The sequence below is a fragment of the Trichoderma ghanense genome, assembly GCF_004382785.1.
Source record: "Trichoderma ghanense strain CCMA-1212 chromosome Unknown scaffold_1, whole genome shotgun sequence".
NCBI lineage: Eukaryota > Fungi > Ascomycota > Sordariomycetes > Hypocreales > Hypocreaceae > Trichoderma > Trichoderma ghanense.
This window is the reverse complement of record NW_027395664.1, coordinates 2,443,608-2,460,244: the sequence shown is the minus strand read 5'-3', so window position 1 is coordinate 2,460,244 and position 16,637 is coordinate 2,443,608. Positions and strand designations below refer to the sequence as shown.

General features: G+C 54.4%; 8 protein-coding genes across 8 annotated transcripts; 4 read left to right on the top strand and 4 right to left on the bottom strand.

The window, feature by feature from the left end:
- Positions 1-329: 329 nt before the first annotated feature.
- CCMA1212_002213 (Proteasome subunit alpha type-6) lies at positions 330-1,390 on the top strand (the record flags this gene model as incomplete). The annotated part of the gene is made up of 5 exons (XM_073699605.1): positions 330-336; positions 408-467; positions 577-671; positions 728-940; positions 1,004-1,390. 5 exons carry the CDS (start codon positions 330-332, stop codon positions 1,388-1,390), a joined length of 762 nt encoding a protein of 253 aa, XP_073561792.1.
- Positions 1,391-2,920: 1,530 nt separating this feature from the next.
- Positions 2,921-4,693, top strand: CCMA1212_002212 (beta tubulin-like; the record flags this gene model as incomplete). Its single annotated transcript, XM_073699604.1, has 5 exons — positions 2,921-2,932; positions 3,117-3,140; positions 3,232-3,257; positions 3,340-3,436; positions 3,515-4,693. 5 exons carry the CDS (start codon positions 2,921-2,923, stop codon positions 4,691-4,693), a joined length of 1,338 nt encoding a protein of 445 aa, XP_073561793.1.
- Positions 4,694-6,695: 2,002 nt separating this feature from the next.
- Positions 6,696-6,992, bottom strand: CCMA1212_002211 (uncharacterized protein; the record flags this gene model as incomplete). The annotated part of the gene is made up of 1 exon (XM_073699603.1): positions 6,696-6,992. One exon carries the CDS (start codon positions 6,990-6,992, stop codon positions 6,696-6,698), a length of 297 nt encoding a protein of 98 aa, XP_073561794.1.
- Positions 6,993-7,504: 512 nt separating this feature from the next.
- On the bottom strand, positions 7,505-8,692 carry CCMA1212_002210 (uncharacterized protein; the record flags this gene model as incomplete). The annotated part of the gene is made up of 3 exons (XM_073699602.1): positions 7,505-7,685; positions 7,916-7,961; positions 8,245-8,692. The coding sequence occupies 3 exons, from the start codon at positions 8,690-8,692 to the stop codon at positions 7,505-7,507; spliced, it is 675 nt and encodes a 224-aa protein (XP_073561795.1).
- A 657-nt stretch (positions 8,693-9,349) lies between these two features.
- CCMA1212_002209 (uncharacterized protein) lies at positions 9,350-10,143 on the top strand (the record flags this gene model as incomplete). Its single annotated transcript, XM_073699601.1, has 3 exons — positions 9,350-9,585; positions 9,644-9,809; positions 10,012-10,143. Coding segments are annotated over 3 exons (534 nt in total), but the record flags the coding sequence as incomplete, so codon positions are not given.
- Positions 10,144-10,199: 56 nt separating this feature from the next.
- CCMA1212_002208 (uncharacterized protein) lies at positions 10,200-10,505 on the top strand (the record flags this gene model as incomplete). The annotated part of the gene is made up of 1 exon (XM_073699600.1): positions 10,200-10,505. The coding sequence occupies one exon, from the start codon at positions 10,200-10,202 to the stop codon at positions 10,503-10,505; it is 306 nt and encodes a 101-aa protein (XP_073562333.1).
- Positions 10,506-10,771: 266 nt separating this feature from the next.
- On the bottom strand, positions 10,772-11,629 carry CCMA1212_002207 (Transmembrane protein; the record flags this gene model as incomplete). Its single annotated transcript, XM_073699599.1, has 3 exons — positions 10,772-10,836; positions 10,927-11,019; positions 11,320-11,629. The coding sequence occupies 3 exons, from the start codon at positions 11,627-11,629 to the stop codon at positions 10,772-10,774; spliced, it is 468 nt and encodes a 155-aa protein (XP_073562328.1).
- Positions 11,630-13,797: 2,168 nt separating this feature from the next.
- On the bottom strand, positions 13,798-14,959 carry CCMA1212_002206 (Target of rapamycin complex subunit LST8; the record flags this gene model as incomplete). The annotated part of the gene is made up of 4 exons (XM_073699598.1): positions 13,798-14,214; positions 14,272-14,767; positions 14,831-14,852; positions 14,938-14,959. 4 exons carry the CDS (start codon positions 14,957-14,959, stop codon positions 13,798-13,800), a joined length of 957 nt encoding a protein of 318 aa, XP_073562327.1.
- Between the last annotated feature and the right edge of the window lie 1,678 nt (positions 14,960-16,637).

Sequence of the window (16,637 nt, the reverse complement as noted above, 5' to 3'; positions counted from 1 at the left end):
TTTTTCTGGGGCTCCACAGAGAGGCAGGAGGTACCTCTCAAATGTACTTCCTGGTGGATGCTTCAGTTCTGCTCTTGCGTTTGCTTGGGCGCCTCAGGCTCCGAGATTACGTAAGGAAGCGACCTCAGCCTTCCCAGACAAGCTGCCATGCTCCAGGCAAGCTGTGCTAACGCGTACGGCCGTAGAAGCTCAGCAACTTGGCCCATATCAACGACATTGCGACATCTCCAACTCATCTGCTCTAAACTCGATCCAAGACGCTTCTTAACAACTTTCTGCGCCTCCATTTCCTCCGGAATTGCCCTCCATAGGGCTGCCATACCGCCAACATGTCTGGTTAGTCGCTGTGACGGCTCTCCCCGCCAACATCATGATGCCCGCCGCTTACTGACATGCAACACTGTTAGCCAGCGCATACGACCGACACATTACCATCTTCGCCGACAATGGTCGTCTGTACCAAGTCGGTAAGTTGCCGCTCTCCTCATCTAGGCCGATTCGAACGCATAGCTCGAACTGTCGCACCCACCTTGTCACCCAACGCAGCCCGACCTCGCTGACATCCCGTCTCCATAGAATATGCCTTCAAGGCAATCACAGCCGCAAACATCATGTCTGTAGGCCTGCGGGGCAAGGACTGTGCCGTCGTCCTGTCACAGAAGAAGGTTCCCGTACGTGTTTCGGCCACAGAATGCGGCATGGACATGGACTGATCTCGAGCGTGCAGGATAAGCTTATCGACCCCTCATCCGTCTCCCACATTTTCCAGATCTCGCCCTCCGTGGGATGCGTCATCACAGGCTCTATTGCCGATGCCAGAGCATTTGCCCAGCGTGCTCAGGGAGAGGCTGCCGAGTTCCGGTACAAGTACGGTTACGAGATGCCGGCTGATGTCCTGGCCAAGCGACTGGCCAACATCAGCCAAGTGTACACGCAGCGTGTAAGGATGGCCTCTTTTATTATATCAATGCCTGAGAACTACGTCGCTAACTCCGTGAACCAGGCTTACATGCGGCCCTACGGCGTTGCCACCACAATCATCAGCCTAGACGAAGAGCGAGGACCCCAGCTGTTCAAGTGCGACCCGGCCGGATACTTCATCGGTTACAAGGGCACTGCCGCTGGTCCCAAGCAGCAAGAGGCTATGAACCACCTGGAGAAGAAGCTGCGGAACAAGGACCATGCCGAGGGATCCTGGGAAGAGGTTGTCGAGCTGGCCATTACAACGCTGAGCACAGTTCTCAGTATGGATTTCAAGAAGGGAGAGATTGAGATTGGCATCGTTGGCGGACCTCGGGCGGACGGCAAAGAGGGCACCGAGCCCGGTTTCAGGAAGCTCACCGAGGACGAGATTGAGGAGAGATTACAAGCCATTGCTGAGAAGGACTAGAGCACTGCATAGATGGGTTAATGAAGCAACTTTGAGACGTCAATCTGCCGGACAGAGCCAGATTCTTGGGACAGAAAGATGGCCTTTGTCTATCACGTGCTGACAGCTCGTGATGTATCGCTTGCTCTATATAGGTGCCTAAAGCAATATGGCAAACATGAGGCGGCTGCTTTCCATGGGAAAAGACAATAGCCAGAGGTCACGTCCAAGGCAGCAGCAATACTCGGAGCCAAACATTGCGTACGGGGCCCTCGTAATATGGAAAAAGGGATGGCCATCCTTATTCGTAAACGAAGCATGGCTACATCAGGACGGATGCCTGTACGGGGAAGATCCAGGCAACCGGATAAAGGAGGTGAGGCTATTCGTAGCTCATGTGACCGGCACCCAATCCCCAAGCTGACGATCGACCAGGTAGGTATCCGGGGAACAATGATGATAGGCATCAATAATAGCACTCTGAATATGTTCAGGCTGCAGCGTTCTTACTGGTGGTAGGCAGCACTTCAACTCCGAGCTTCGTACCCGTACCTCGGAGTTCAATAACCCTTCAAATGGGAAATCTTGTGGTTGCTTATGCTCGGTGCTCACGGCCACGGCGCTCACAAAGGGGACGATGAGGCGGTAATTGGGGTCTGATATGGAGCCCCGCCGGTGGGGATGGGGAGGCCACGAGCAAGGGCTTCTCGAAGTGCGACCAGGGGGATGCGGAAGATGCAGCTTTTATTAGCCATGACAGGCGCTATTGAGTGTTTAAATGAAGCTGCTGTGCGTTTGATTGGGCATGTGATGGTGACGACTTGGTGTACGAGGATTGAGATGATGAAGCAACTGACGTAGAAATTGGACCGGAGAAGCTGTCATGCTCCATAGAACTTGTAGACTAAGATGCGCAGGTGCATAAGATATATCGATCAAGTTGACGTGCCTGGATCGTGTGCATCTCAAGTGGTGGATAGAATATTAATGATGAACAAACACACAAAATCCGCAATAAAACAGGAGACACGATGAAGAAGCCCCGAGTGATCCTTCTTTCAAGTTGCCCTGGCCATGGAAGCAAAAAAAGAAAAGGTCTACCCCCTGATTCAAAGCCCCTAAACCAGGTACAGACTCGTAATATCGCCACGACAGCTTAGCACAGAATTTCCCCTTGGAAATTGTCCTTTGAGCTGCGGACGCAGTTCATATTGGCAGCTCCCAATCCGGACTAGCGCCATGCCCTTCTTCAACCGGAGAGCTAGACCGGATCATCCCGTAGCCACCTAATCCTAAAAAGGCACTGCTTCTGTGTTTATTTTCGCATTGTTTATCTTGCAACTGCCTACCGCGACTGGCCACCCTCGACTGGGCCTCTTTTTATTTTTTTTTTCTTATTACCAACTCGCCCTCCCTCCTTCTCCCTTCCCCGTCTCTGCAACTCGCACCTCTTTGCATCTCTTCGCATCTGAAGCTGCAGCAACCCGATTCTCCTATCTTCCTTTTAATACCAACTCTTTTGTTTCTTTAGCTTCTTCGACAGCCTTCAAAATGCGTGAGATTGTGAGTCCTGATGGCTTCTCTTCCCCCCACCTTTGAGAGCTGGGCGTTTGGGAGCTTTCTCTCACGCGCCCAGCGCTATCCATTGGGCACCTGAGGTTCAACTCTGGTGGCTTGGATCGAGAATCAAAATGTCTTTACTTCTGGAATGAGAATACGAGCTGACTCGTGATTTTCTCTACTACAGGTTCACCTCCAGACCGGTCAGTGTGTAAGTTGCTTCTGCACCCTCCTTTGCCCCTCCTTGTGCATTGGGCTCCCCGCACAAAGACGCGACATCGCGATGCTGACTATTTGCGCAGGGTAACCAAGTTGGTTCTGCCTTCTGGTACGTTTTTCTCTCGAAAGCCACGACGAAAAGCTCGAATCGACGCGTTCTCGCCGAATCTCATACTTATACCTCGATATAGGCAGACCATCTCTGGCGAGCACGGCCTTGACGCCAGCGGTGTTTACGGTGGTACCTCGGACCAGCAGCTCGAGCGTCTGAACGTCTACTTCAACGAGGTGTGTAGAACTCGCCAGCGAGCGGGGCAGCCAACATCGATCGAGACTCGAGGGTCTAACGTTTGCTCTCTCTTCTAGGCTTCCGGGAACAAATATGTCCCCCGTGCTGTTCTCGTCGACCTCGAACCCGGCACCATGGATGCCGTTCGCTCGGGCCCCTTTGGCCAGCTGTTCCGCCCTGACAACTTTGTCTTTGGCCAGTCTGGTGCTGGTAACAACTGGGCAAAGGGTCACTACACCGAGGGTGCTGAGCTGGTTGACAACGTTCTGGACGTCGTCCGTCGCGAGGCCGAAAACTGTGAATGCCTCCAGGGTTTCCAGATTACACACTCGCTGGGTGGTGGTACCGGTTCCGGTATGGGTACCCTGCTGATCTCCAAGATCCGTGAGGAGTTCCCCGATCGCATGATGGCCACGTTCTCCGTCGTCCCTTCGCCCAAGGTCTCGGATACCGTTGTCGAGCCCTATAACGCCACCTTGTCTATGCACCAGCTGGTTGAAAATTCGGATGAGACGTTCTGCATCGACAACGAAGCCCTGTACGATATCTGCATGAGGACGCTTAAGCTGTCCAACCCCTCATACGGCGACCTCAACCACCTGGTTTCTGCCGTCATGTCTGGTGTCTCTACCTCCCTCCGATTCCCTGGCCAGCTCAACTCCGACCTCCGTAAGCTCGCCGTCAACATGGTGCCGTTCCCTCGTCTGCACTTCTTCATGGTGGGCTTTGCGCCGCTCACCAGCCCTGGAGCGCACTCCTTCCGTGCTGTTTCCGTCCCCGAGTTGACCCAGCAGATGCTGGACCCCAAGAACATGATGGCGGCCTCGGATTTCCGCAACGGCCGTTACCTGACGTGCTCCACCATCTTCCGTGGCAAGGTTGCCATGAAGGAGGTCGAGGACCAGATGCGCAGCATCCAGAACAAGAACTCGAGCTACTTCGTCGAGTGGATTCCCAACAACATCCAGACCGCACTCTGCTCTATCCCCCCCAAGGGTCTCAAGATCTCCTCCACCTTTGTCGGTAACTCCACCGCCATCCAGGAAATCTTCCGCCGTGTTGGTGAACAGTTCACTGCCATGTTCCGGCGTAAGGCCTTCTTGCATTGGTACACTAGCGAGGGTATGGACGAGATGGAGTTCACTGAGGCCGAGTCCAACATGAACGATCTCGTTTCCGAGTACCAGCAATACCAGGATGCTTCAGCCGATGACGGCGAAGAGTATGAGGAGGATATGCCCGTTGACGAGGAGTAAATGCACCCCAACCTTGTGGCATTGCTCTTACCCTCTGGGGGTTTGGGATAAGAAAGATTGTTTGTTTTCAGCGGGGTTAATTGTTCGAAGCAAGCCCCTTCCCTTGTGATAAGATACTGTTTTAACTAGGCTCATCAATATACTCGCGGGCCCAATATTGTATTTGACTCTTGAGTGATGTCTTAGCGTTGTGCGTGTCTAGTCTATTGTGGCTCATCCCGATTGGGAGCGTGGCCGAATGAAGGGCTTGTGGGCTTGTATGAGAGCTTATAATGTCAGATGAAGTTACGTCAAGCGTGCTTGATATCGTTTGCTTCTGAGACGAAAAGAACCCTCTGCTCTTCTGTGGTGAAGTGACCCTCTGCTGGAAGAGAATCAGGCAGTGGGCTAGAATGATATTCTTTGACATTTCCTAGAACGTGGGTGACTTGACATTATGGGCGTCAAATATGATGCGTGTTGATTATTTAACCAGAGAAATGTCACCGGTAGGATCATTGATTATCTGAGTTGACGTGACCAAAGGTGCGGTAATTGAGCCCAGACGACACGGTGTTTTTCTGGCTAGGGCGGTGTTGAGATGCCAGGGAACATTGGCTTGCGATTTGAGGAGCGAACAAGGCGTTGCTGGGAATCGTCTCCCGTCTCGTGGGTTGTTTTACGGGTACGAGTAGATGGCGTTCTGCAAGAGGTGACGTCGTGCCTTAGGGGTGCTTCATTGAGGATTCCCGAGGCAGCCGCTTTGTAAACGATGCTGTTATCAACCAAATTTTGATAAAACTAGTGCAGAATTTTCTTGAAGGGGTCTTCAGCATACTGCTCGGCAAGGGAGTTCATCCCGAGGCTCGGTTTCTGCGGGATACGTACCGTTGCGGACGAGTCTCATGGAACATGTCCGAATGAGTTACACCACAAACGGCGAACGATATGCAAGCAATGGCGTTCACGTACCGGGAGATTTTCATCCCGAGATTCGGTATCCGGTTCCATAGGGGGCACAGAGCGGAAATGTTGCAGCTTGTATCATCTGGACTGCGCGGCTATTTGCCTGCCGGCGCAGTCGCAGCCTTGGCCCAACAAACGCCATGAGATCCCCAGCTCAGGCCAGCCGTGTCACCGCACAATGAGGCAAAGCAGACCGTTTGATTGGGGGCGCAGGGGCTCAGCTCCATTGTACAAGATCTGAGCTTCCGGGAGGGAGCGAAGCGAAGCCATCGCCCTGCGATATGTTGCCATCACGAAGTGCGACGGGCGTTTGAGGGATCCTATTGGCAATAGCTGGGTCTCTCTGTCACAGTGGCGTTACAGGAGGGTGTATTCTTCGGGGCCGTGGAGCAAAGGGCGTGCGAGTGCTGGTCGGAGGTGGTTGCGGCTAGGAAGGTCTGATCACTCGGGGTATTTCGCTTCCGGAGAGAGTGAGACAAAGGTGGCCAACGTAGGGATGAGTTCGCCGCTTCTGCATGCCCATGTTGCCGCTTGGCGTAATGGTTCTTGTCTCCAACTTGGTTTGATGCCCGTTCTGGGCCGTGATTTGTCCAGTGAAGAAGCATCAGGATACTCGAGATTGAGGTGACTCAGATGAGATGAGGAGGCCCCAGGACGGCTCGATTCCCAAAGCTGTAATCAGGCATCATTGGGCCAATGCTTCTTCAGTTGAGCTTGACATGTCAAGAGGAGGTGGTGGAATTGTCGTCCAATGCCCTTCTCATCTCTCCCGTCTGCTGCCTACGACCAACCTGTTGTAAGATGAGCCAATGTCTTTCCGGACATCAGCCGTGTCTCTGTCTTTGCTGAGTCTGTCAATCATAGCTGAACAATCCCTCCAGACACGAGGACTTGGTACGTAAATCGCTTCATTTCAAAGCATGTAAGCAAGCGTGATGAGTGATTCATCAGCCAAGCCATCCATCTGCATGTTCTCAGCTGCACTTGCATCAACACGAACACGGCCATGATGCAACATGCGAGCAACCATCGGCATAAGGCTGCATGTCCACGATGTTCAGTAGGCAGCAGCCTCGTCCGAGGCCCTGGCTCCAATCACGGCCCCTGAACCCAGTTCCGCGTCTAAGTCGTCGGGGCCTCGGTCAAGGGGGTCCGAGAGACAGAGGGAGATGTGACACTGCATATGGCCCTTGCCGTGAATCATCGGGCCACGATCAAGGGACCGGCTCAGCAGGCGATGGTATCGAATCAGGCACATCGCCTCGAGGGCCGCATATTGAGGCGTAGATGCAAACGCCAACCACGGGATCAGCGACGTGTCTCCTGACTGATGACGCGCGCATCTGTTTGCCATATCGAGGCGTAGCTCTGCGCTGGGGATGTATGAAGATGAGAGTAAGGATCGGGAGAAGTGAAAGAGTGAAAGAGTGAAGGAAAATATCGGGATAATAAGGCTGTCACATAAACCGATAGATTAAAATAGATAAAATCAATGTTGGACTAAAACGGAATAAGTGAGATCAGATGAAACAAATTGAAACAAGTCTACAGAGGAAGGGAAGGAGCGTTGCCAGGCACTGCCTCTGAAAAATCACCCTCCCCGACGGTTCAAGAAGGCTCGATGCGCTGTTTGACAACGATCGCAGGGCGCAGCGGGTGTGTCTGCTGAATCTCTTGCCTCTGCATCATCATCACTGCTTGCATGTATGCACATACACATGCACATGCACACACAACTCTCCCTGAAAGAGGCACCAGCAACGTCGTCGACTCTCCCAAAACGAACAACTGAGCTCACGATGCATCTCCCGGCAGGCCTCAACGCGCCGTGATTGGCCGCTGGCGATGATCCCCGGCACACGCAGCTCATGCAGGGCCCATCACTCTGGCTTCGTTCGGCAAGGCTGGCGTCGTAGCGCCGCTGAGCCGGAGCTGAAGCATCGTTTGGGACAGGGCCAGAATGCACGCCATAGGCCCGATCATTCGTGGCCCGACTCCACCGGAGGGCAGGGCGACAGGGGCGCCAGGCGAGGATCCAGCATCGGGTCTGCAGCGTGCAGTAGCAGCGCAGCAGCGTCGAGACGGGCGGACGGACAGACCAGACACGATGATTCCATCATTCGTTCGCTTCCCTCTCCGTCTCCAGCAAGGGACATCCGGATGGCATGGACTCGCGGGCTTGGCAGGCAGAGCCGGGGTATGGAGGACCTAGGGGCTTTCCGCTTGGGGCTCTGTCGCTTCCCAATGAGTGCGTGCTGCAGCATCAGAGTCACTCACCCACGTCGACAGCCGGCAAACCGCTGTCCGGCGGTGCGGCGTGCATCTACAGCGTGCATCTAGTTGTACAGCGTGCGTCTACGGCGTGCATCAAACGGCGCTGCCGGGACACCCCACCTGTGCATGCTCTGCTCGTGGCTTCGTCACAGGTCAAATCGATGGCCTGATGCACATGTCCCTGAACGTTTGGCCCACGCAACGGGGACCAAAGCGCTTCCCCCCCTGGCAGGCAAGGCTTTCCTCTGCCTCGAGTCGTTAGCCTCGTCTCGCTCTGCCTGACGTTTGCTGCTGAGATCGACGGGTCCCGGTACTGGCGCAGAGTCACCCACACGCAATTTGCGAGTCCCCAGCCTGTCTAGCACCACACAAATGCCCAGCCTCGGGCCTCAGGCTGCTGGCCCAAGGGGGCATCAAGGGGCTGGATAGGGCTGACAGCCGCTCCGGTTGGACGGCTCCCCAACTGCCAGCTTGTCCGGGGTTCTTCAGGTCTGAGCTTGCGAGAGAGCCACCGGGGTGGAGATGACAGAGAGACCTCTCGTTGGTGTTTGCTGGAGGCTTCGTGGTAGCTGATGGTTCAGCCTGTTCGCCCTCTAAGACCCTCAGATTCGATCCGTCTGCCAAAGCCCAAGTCCACCGTCGCTGTAGGGCCGAGATGGGCATCGAGCCCTTCAAGGTCCAGGCGAGAGCGATGCTGGATCCTCCCACAACACCGGACGGGTCGATCATGGACGAAGCATACAAAAGGATGGAGCATCTCGCTCGAGGCAAATCGAGCATAGCATCCCGCCCAAGTCTTCCTCGCTCTACATTGACCTTGCCACGCTGAACGTGCCCTGCTTTCGACCATTCGACTCCATCTTGCCACGCCGTCGGACACAGCTATTGATTTTGGTCTTGCTGTTCTCAGCTCAGTTGCTCGTTTCTTCAGCTTCAGAGTATCTGCATCTGTTTGCTCCGCCTGTCTCTCCCACTTCCTCTCGAGGCCACCAACTGCGCCAACTGTTTCTAAGCGGCAATTGATCGGCCGAGAGCCATTGCTGTATCCCATCATTGGGGGTTTCTATCTACAGGAAACACCAGCTAGGCTTCTTTGGCATCCCCTTTGCGTCTGACCCCCAAGTCTCGCCGAAAGCTTTTCTCTCGACGCCATGGACGGATGTAGGTCACCAGCCACTTTGCAAATTGTTTTGTTTTTGCACTATTCTTCTCCCCGAGCTCCCATGTGAAGCATATCACTTGCAGACCCAAAGAAGCACGCCCCCACCCCCCCTTTAAAGGTTCAAGTATATGCGCTCGCGCGTAATCTAGGAACCCACTCTCTCTTACAGACACGGCACTCTAGGGCCCTCTATGCGTGAAAGATGGCCACCGACTTTCTCGATTGCTTTCTTTTTTGGTGAGAATGATCGCTGACGGAAATTGCAACACAAAGTGAACGAGTGTCGCACCGCCCGCGTTGCTGAGGTGCTCTCCGACTTCCGAACACTCCAGTATTACATTGCAGCCGCCCCTGTCGAGCCGGAGAACGAAGAGGACTACTACACCGAGGGATGGGCTCTCCTGCGCCAATGCACTGTCGACGGGCAGTACATTCTCGACGTGGCCGCCGATACCAGGGTGCCCGCGGCCCAAGGGGGAGAAGATGAGCAGGCCAAAGCCGAGTTACAGCAGTACGTATTTCCCGATGGCTTTCTGATATCGGAGCCGACTAACACCATGATTGCACAGGGTGTTGCTTGATGCGTATGCGCGGCGGCACGAGGCGCAAAAGATATTGCTGAGACAGGCAGCGGCGCAGCGATGGATTGGGTACCGAGAACAGGTCTTGCAGGGCCAACGTCCGCATCCGGGGAACCATGCCCAGCTGCAAGCCCTGGACAACCAGCTTCGAGCGGTAAGCTTACATGCGCTGCACCACCATCAAAGGCTCCCTCCCTGTCCCAGTTTCTCGGGCGCAGCCCTGTCCCATTGCTGCCGAGTGGCAGATGGCGTCTCCACCCAGACGATGTCGGGGAGAAAAACTGGCCATGCTCGCCCAACACATGCACGGCCAAAGCAGTAGTGGGGATGTCACTAACATCACCCATTCTTATTAGGAATTGGCCGCCATCAGTGACGAGTACGTCTACAACGAGCTGTTGACTGCAGACCAGGGGCAGGGCCGCTGGACAATGGAAGATCCGAGTTTGCGGAGAATCCAGCGCTGGCTTCAGTCTCGACGACGATAACAGAGCCCGAGTCATGAGTCGGTCGACGATCATGAGTCCGAAGCTATTTGACGGCTATGAAGTACTACCCGCACGAAGTGCATCTAGCCTCACCTCCACTACCGGCACACTGGCAGGGGCTTGACACCACCAGTACCTGGCTTCGTACTACGTCGGCCTTTTTTCCCTTTCTTTCTTTCTTCTTCGGTTGCCTTGTACAGCAGATGCTGCAAGGTCTGTTTGTTACCCCCTTTATTTTCTATTGGAGTTTTCCTCTTTTCGCGGGCGTGGCTTTGGCGTATTGGCATGGACAGCAATGCCCAGATGCAGCAACGGGGCAACAGGGATGCCTCTTTTTTTCTGGCTATACTTTTCTTTTCTAGGATGTATGGGAGTCCTGTTGACATGGGCATGGCGTGCTGCAGGTTACATGGTGAAAAGCAACTATTTTGAGGGCAAAAACTGGAGGACAATGGGTCTTAGAACTTCTCCCTGTTGGGACTGCCTGGAGCAGCTTCCCTTCAGCGAAGCAATTGTTGGTTTTATTTCGTTCTGTATCATCTACGCATCAGTTGACTTGAAGCAATTTGAACCTCGATAACTTTATAGTATATATAAGTCTTGGCACGCGGCAACGACATGTTTGAATTTAGTTCTTGCTTTGAACACACAAGGCGATTCCCACCAGGGACAAGACCATGCCAATGCCAGTTTCTTCGGCGCCAACATTAGCACTTTGATCAGATGATACGAACATGGATCCCCATCGGCATCCAGTTCCAGTTGGCAAAGCGTTGCACTTACCTCTACTGATGACTTTACCTTCGACGAGCCACTCGCCCAGAACGGTGAACAGGAAGGCCATGGCATTCACAATCGGGACGGTAAGACTTAGTTCTAACACGCAGCCAAACGAGCAACGAACATTGGGTCAGACGTGGTGTTTTCACAGGTGGTACGAGAGATCAGAGACGAAATGGGGAAGTGGTGGCCAGCCCAGCAGAGCGGTTAGGTGTGGGAGTATACAGTAGAGGGGAGGTCCAGGAAGGGGGGTCAAGGTGGAGGGGGAGATCTGAGACAAGAAGACCCGGAGGCCTTTCTTCCTTGACTGAAAAGCCAAAGACAAGATGAGCGAATAAGAGAGCAAGGAAAGAAAGAAAGAAAGAAAGAGAAAAAGAGAAAAAAAAGGGGACTCACCAGCCTTGCCAATGAGGAGAAAGAACCAGACGCTGCCGGTGAGGTTGAGGACGAGCGGGACGGCGTAGCGCGGGTTGCGCAGCAGGTCGAGGGTGGCGAAGAGGGCGGCCAGGAGGCGGGACCGGAGCCAGCTGGCCTTGACGGCGGGGCTGTCGAGGATCGGGTGAGGCTGCGGCTTGTGGGCGCGGGCGGCGCGGCGGATGAAGGGGGTTGTGAGGCCCCAGGCGAGGCCGACGAGGATGAAGGAGAGGATGTAGTTGATTGCCGGGGGATTGGGAGATGGTTCTGCTGGTGAGGTTGATGAGGTCATTTTGGGGGGTCGTGTTTTCGGTTAGTTTCGGTGTGTTTTGTTTGGGTCTGTGTGAGTAGCTTGGAGAGGGGATAGAGAACGTGGTAGGGCTTGACGGAGGGTGGAGAGTGCGAGGCTGTTGGAGGCCCGGGAGGTCTGTACTGTAGTTGATAGCCTCGTGGGTAATAGAGGTGGAAGAAGAAGGGTGACGAACGATGGACAGTGGATGGGATGGGAGATGCCAGATGGGGTGTTTCAATGTCTGTGATTGGCCAATTTACGCCTTTCGAGAGGGAAGCCCATTCCCGTATTGGTGTAGCGCAAATCTGGTCGGCGGGCACAGCCTTCCTTTCCACTAGCTCAATCTTTTGCCACGCGACGCTGCGTCATGCAGGGCCGGAGCGAGCGATTGGGACCGCTGCCGCAATGGGGATTGTGTGGCATTTTTTTTTTTTTTCCTGGACTAGGTTGAGGAGGGCTATCAATTCTCGGGTACGTTCTTTTCCCGGTCGGGTAAGGTAGTTAAATGTCCAGAAACGAGGGTGTGTGGTATCTGGTATCTGAATTGAGATTGAGACAAGGTATCTGCTGGACCAAGGCTACCTCACAACTTGAAAGCAAGGTACGGACTTTGTCCATGCCTCACCAGCTACCGCCAACTACCATAGCAGATTTGCTACTGCGTGCTAGCATGTACCGGCCGAGAACACCAAAGAGCTGCTGGCAGTTGTTAGCAGCGGCTATGCCCGGCGCGAAAAAGAGGCAGCCAAAGCAGCGAAAAGCCGCGCTGGACCGTTTTGTGATGTCAAAGTGCCTCGGCAAGTTGGTACCTAACATGCTAATCTAGCCAATGAATCAGGTTCTCGACTGAGTCACCGCACGATACATGCAGTCTCTGCTGCATACAGATAACTGCTGAGGTATGACGCAAATGCCACCACGAGCCTTATGTGCAAGAGAGAGTTCGGAGGCGATGGAAAGCGAACTACAGCCTTAGTAATACAGACTCAATAAGTCGCCTTTCCCATCTCCCGCCCACCCTCTTTCTTCACGACCAAACTACCCATGCAAACACACACACACAAACACACGCACGCACACACTCGTCCAGAAAAAGACGTCGTCTGTTGTCCAGGGGTCCCGCGCCCCGGTTTCTCAGCTACCACTAGCGTACCCGCGAAGCATCCCTGTCCAGCTGGAAGCCTCTCCTCAGATCACAAAAATCAGTGTCGCTACACAAACAGACAAACGACAACCACTCGTTTTCGGCCCCCCGAGGACCCGGGAAAACTGTCAGCTACTTCGCCTGTTTACGTTCAGGGTTGGGTAGATAAGGTATGTATGCAGTGTGTCGATATGTAGACGCGACCCCCCCCTTCCCCTCCAACAGCTGGACAAGACCCCTGACGAGGCTCGAGCATGCGTCGGGCTCGTCATCGTCTACAGGAATGCGCGGGCTGTCTGTGGGCAGGGGTCGTGGACAGATGTTCGAACACATGGGAGAGTCGTTATGGCTCGCCCTCCCGCGCGTCTTGGAGCCAATCGGTGGTTTTAGAGGACCCATTGCTTGGCCTTTTCGCCTTTTCTGCACGATGCAACGGCGCCGCGTTGAAGAAAAGAGACTGCCTACTATATGACGGGTAGAGCAGATTTGGCCGAAAGCCTACGGATCTTGCCTACCCGGAAGCCATGCTCGCGGATCAATGCTGATGTTTTGAGGCGGCTGAGGCAGCCACATACGGCGACAACTTGCGACCAAATATACGTGAGCTTCGTAGCCCTGTTCGCTGCTTCGGCTGAAGCCTCTTCCCTTTCAGCTGTCCATATCGTAACAACAACCTAAATTGCAAAGACTTAGTACAGAAACACCCGTCCAAAGCCTGTACTATGTAGCTGAGAGCGTCCATTTCCTGAATCCTACATCAGCTGCTGCCATGCATGTCCTCGCGCCTTTGGTCTGACGAAGCGCAAATCCGATGACCCTCAAAGCCGGCCAATCCAAACGTTCCAAACGCAGTATACCTTGTATCACCGAAAGGCTGAAAAGTAACAAGTGAGCAAAGAATTACCAGAATAGCAACTACCCAACGCCGCGCCAACCAAACCGTGGTTCTCCAGGATCAGAGTTCTTCCCGTCGTGCCGTCTCATGCATTAATCGCAGCCAAGAAAATCATTCCTTCAAGAGTCTCTAACGCGTCTCTGAATAGTCATTGAGCGCTACGCATACGGCTCCTCTGTGGTGGCCATTGTACTGGCGTATGATCTGCTGACTGTGTAGCTCCCACAGCCGCGCATAGTGATCTGAGCATGCCGTCACTAGGTACGCCGAGTCTGCGCTGAAGGCGCAGTCCCAGACCCACCGCTGGTGTCCCTGGAGCGTGGCCTCGAGGGGAAGTGGCCTCTTCTCGTCGGGGTTGGACGCCGGCTTGACGTCCCTAATGTCCCAGATCTTGGCCGTGTGGTCGGCGCTGCACGTGGCCAGTTTCTTGACGTCGGGAGAGAGGAGGATTCGGGTAATGTACTCTTTGTGGGCGCTAAACTGCGTGACCGGGAGCAGCTCCGTTTGATCATAGTTTTGGCGGAGTTGCCACACAAACACATTGCCCTGAGAGATGTTAGCCAGGGCCAGAGCAAAGGCAAAGCACAATTCTGTCGGACATACCGCTGTGTTGGCGGCGCACAGCAGCGTTCCGTCACTGGCAACCGTCACGCTTGATACGCACACGTCTTCCTCGGGGATGAGCTCGTGCGCGCACGTGTTCTCGGCCAGATCCCAGATCCTCACGCTGCCCGCCCTGTCGCAGCTGATGATTTCGCCCTGGTTGGGGTGAATGACCACGTCGTTGGCCGGGGAGCCGTGATTGTAGCTCCGCTGGATCGACCCCGTCCGCGTCTCCCAAATCTTGACTGTGCCGTCCTCGGAGCTCGTCACCATCCACTTGCCCTCGCAGTGGAATGCCACTCCGGTGACGTTCCCCGTGTGGCCCTCAAAGGTGAGCAGAGGATTGGGATTCGTCGACTTGATGTCGTAGAGCTTGACGGTGTGGTGGCCGGCCGCGGCGAGGAACCGCTTGTCGGGGGAGATGCAGAGACGGTTCACTTGAGAGTCGGGGTGCTGGATCGTCCGCGAGCATATCCCCGACAGTGCCTCCCAGAACCTGCGTCAAAGGGAGTCAGCACTGCGCGTTCAGGCGAGGTTTCTATGGCGCACGTCTGCGAACCTGATCGTGTGGTCGTAACCGGCTGTGTCGTCATTGGTGGTTAGCAGCTGGGGAGGGGGGAACACAAAACGAGAGGGACAGAAGCTGGGAATGGACTCGAGACTGACCGGTACACAGAATGACGGACATTGCGACTGCTTTTGTCACCTGCTTCGGGCTCACAGACTTTGCTGCTTGTTGCGGCGACGAAGCGGGAGTCTGTTTGGTTGGGATGGTTGGCGAGGCTGCGAGTTCCGCTGGGTGATTCCGCGCTTAGGTAAGTTCTACAGAGCTCTCCAGCATTCTTTTGGCGGTGGTTGACCCTCCCGTCGTCTTTCTTGCTCCGAAGAAAAGCCGTGGGCAACCGTCTTCACCTTCCATGTCTCCTCTCCGTAGCTCAACCTTCATTTCTTGCTTACCTTGACCCGCCTCGTGACGAGACCAGCAGCGAACCTTGCTCGGGATACACAACCAACCATTTCCATTCTTTCACCATCCGAGCACCTGAACTGGACTCTGGACCTGCAGCTCGCACAAAGGAATTTGTACTCTCCAACGATTGGTTTTGCTCGCAAGCACGTGATAAGCCGCAAATGCGCCTGGCCGTCGATGCCATCATGGGGCCGCCTCTAGATGCTTTCGCTTCCTACCTTGACTCACCGTTTGCCGGAGCGAGCATCCCGGGCTGTGACCAGCAGAGATTGATGATATCACAGCACAGAATGGCACAGCTCACACTTGGCCGAGTGGCTTTTATGCTTTACCCGAGGAGCGGTTGCCGGGCTCAATCGTCGGATGCTCTCCTTCACGTTGCTACGTCTACTCCCTCTGGATATGTGCTCAGCGTCTCATGACCTTGACGTGGTACAAGATACCAAGGCACGCATGAACTACAGTTGTAAGGCAACAGCTTCCGATACAAGCGGATTGTGGCTGGGGAAACATGGCTCCTCGTCCACTGCTTCATACTACCGCCCTCTCTGGATACCCTCGTCTGCTACGGATTGGGAGATGACTTGCAAGTTGAAATTGCCGGACTTTGGTGCGAGTATCCACTCGTTGAGACTGTTTCAATTGAAATAGAGAAGAATGATATTGACCGTGTCTAACTCGTGTACAGCAGATCATCCTCGTTACATGACCTCGCTCTGGATAAATGAAAAAGTCACACATACGTGACACCTTGCCATCTTGCTTGGCTACCGGCATACTCGTCGCCAGGTGGTCCTATATGTCCCCCAGAATTCAAGCCAGGCCTCCCTGCCTCCTTGGGCAGGTGTGGACGCCGCCATCCCTTTCATCTCTTTCCCCATGTAACCATACCATGAGACCGAATCTCGTCTTTTTTGGAACCGAATATACACCAAAAGAAATTTACACAAACGAGCTGATCATGAAAGGAGGCAGCCAAGTGCCGGCTAACTGCGTTTTGAATAGACTCCCGAGGATCTGTGCCCCGAGTCTGGATGGTTGCTTTTCCCTGGTGATGACGTGCCGGCCTTGTGGGCGAATGGTGCAGCCGGCAACGATGAGAGATATGGATAATCATGAGGGACCATCCTGACGAGCGAGCCTCTGCAGTACTCGCAGTCCAGCCTTCAACTTTGGTTTTAGCAACTGGACTCTCGAAGCAGATCTCAATGGCAGAACATACTGTCTCATGCTGCACATGTCGCAGCTGATTGGCACCATGCCTGCCTTCATGCCAGCAGCAAATTCAGAAGCCATTGGTGTATATCTGACGCTCGCTTTTCTGGAGCGAACTTGATTTTTGAGGCGAAGCGAAAAGGGGATTGGAGAGAAGCAGCGGGTTGATGCCTGGAGAATG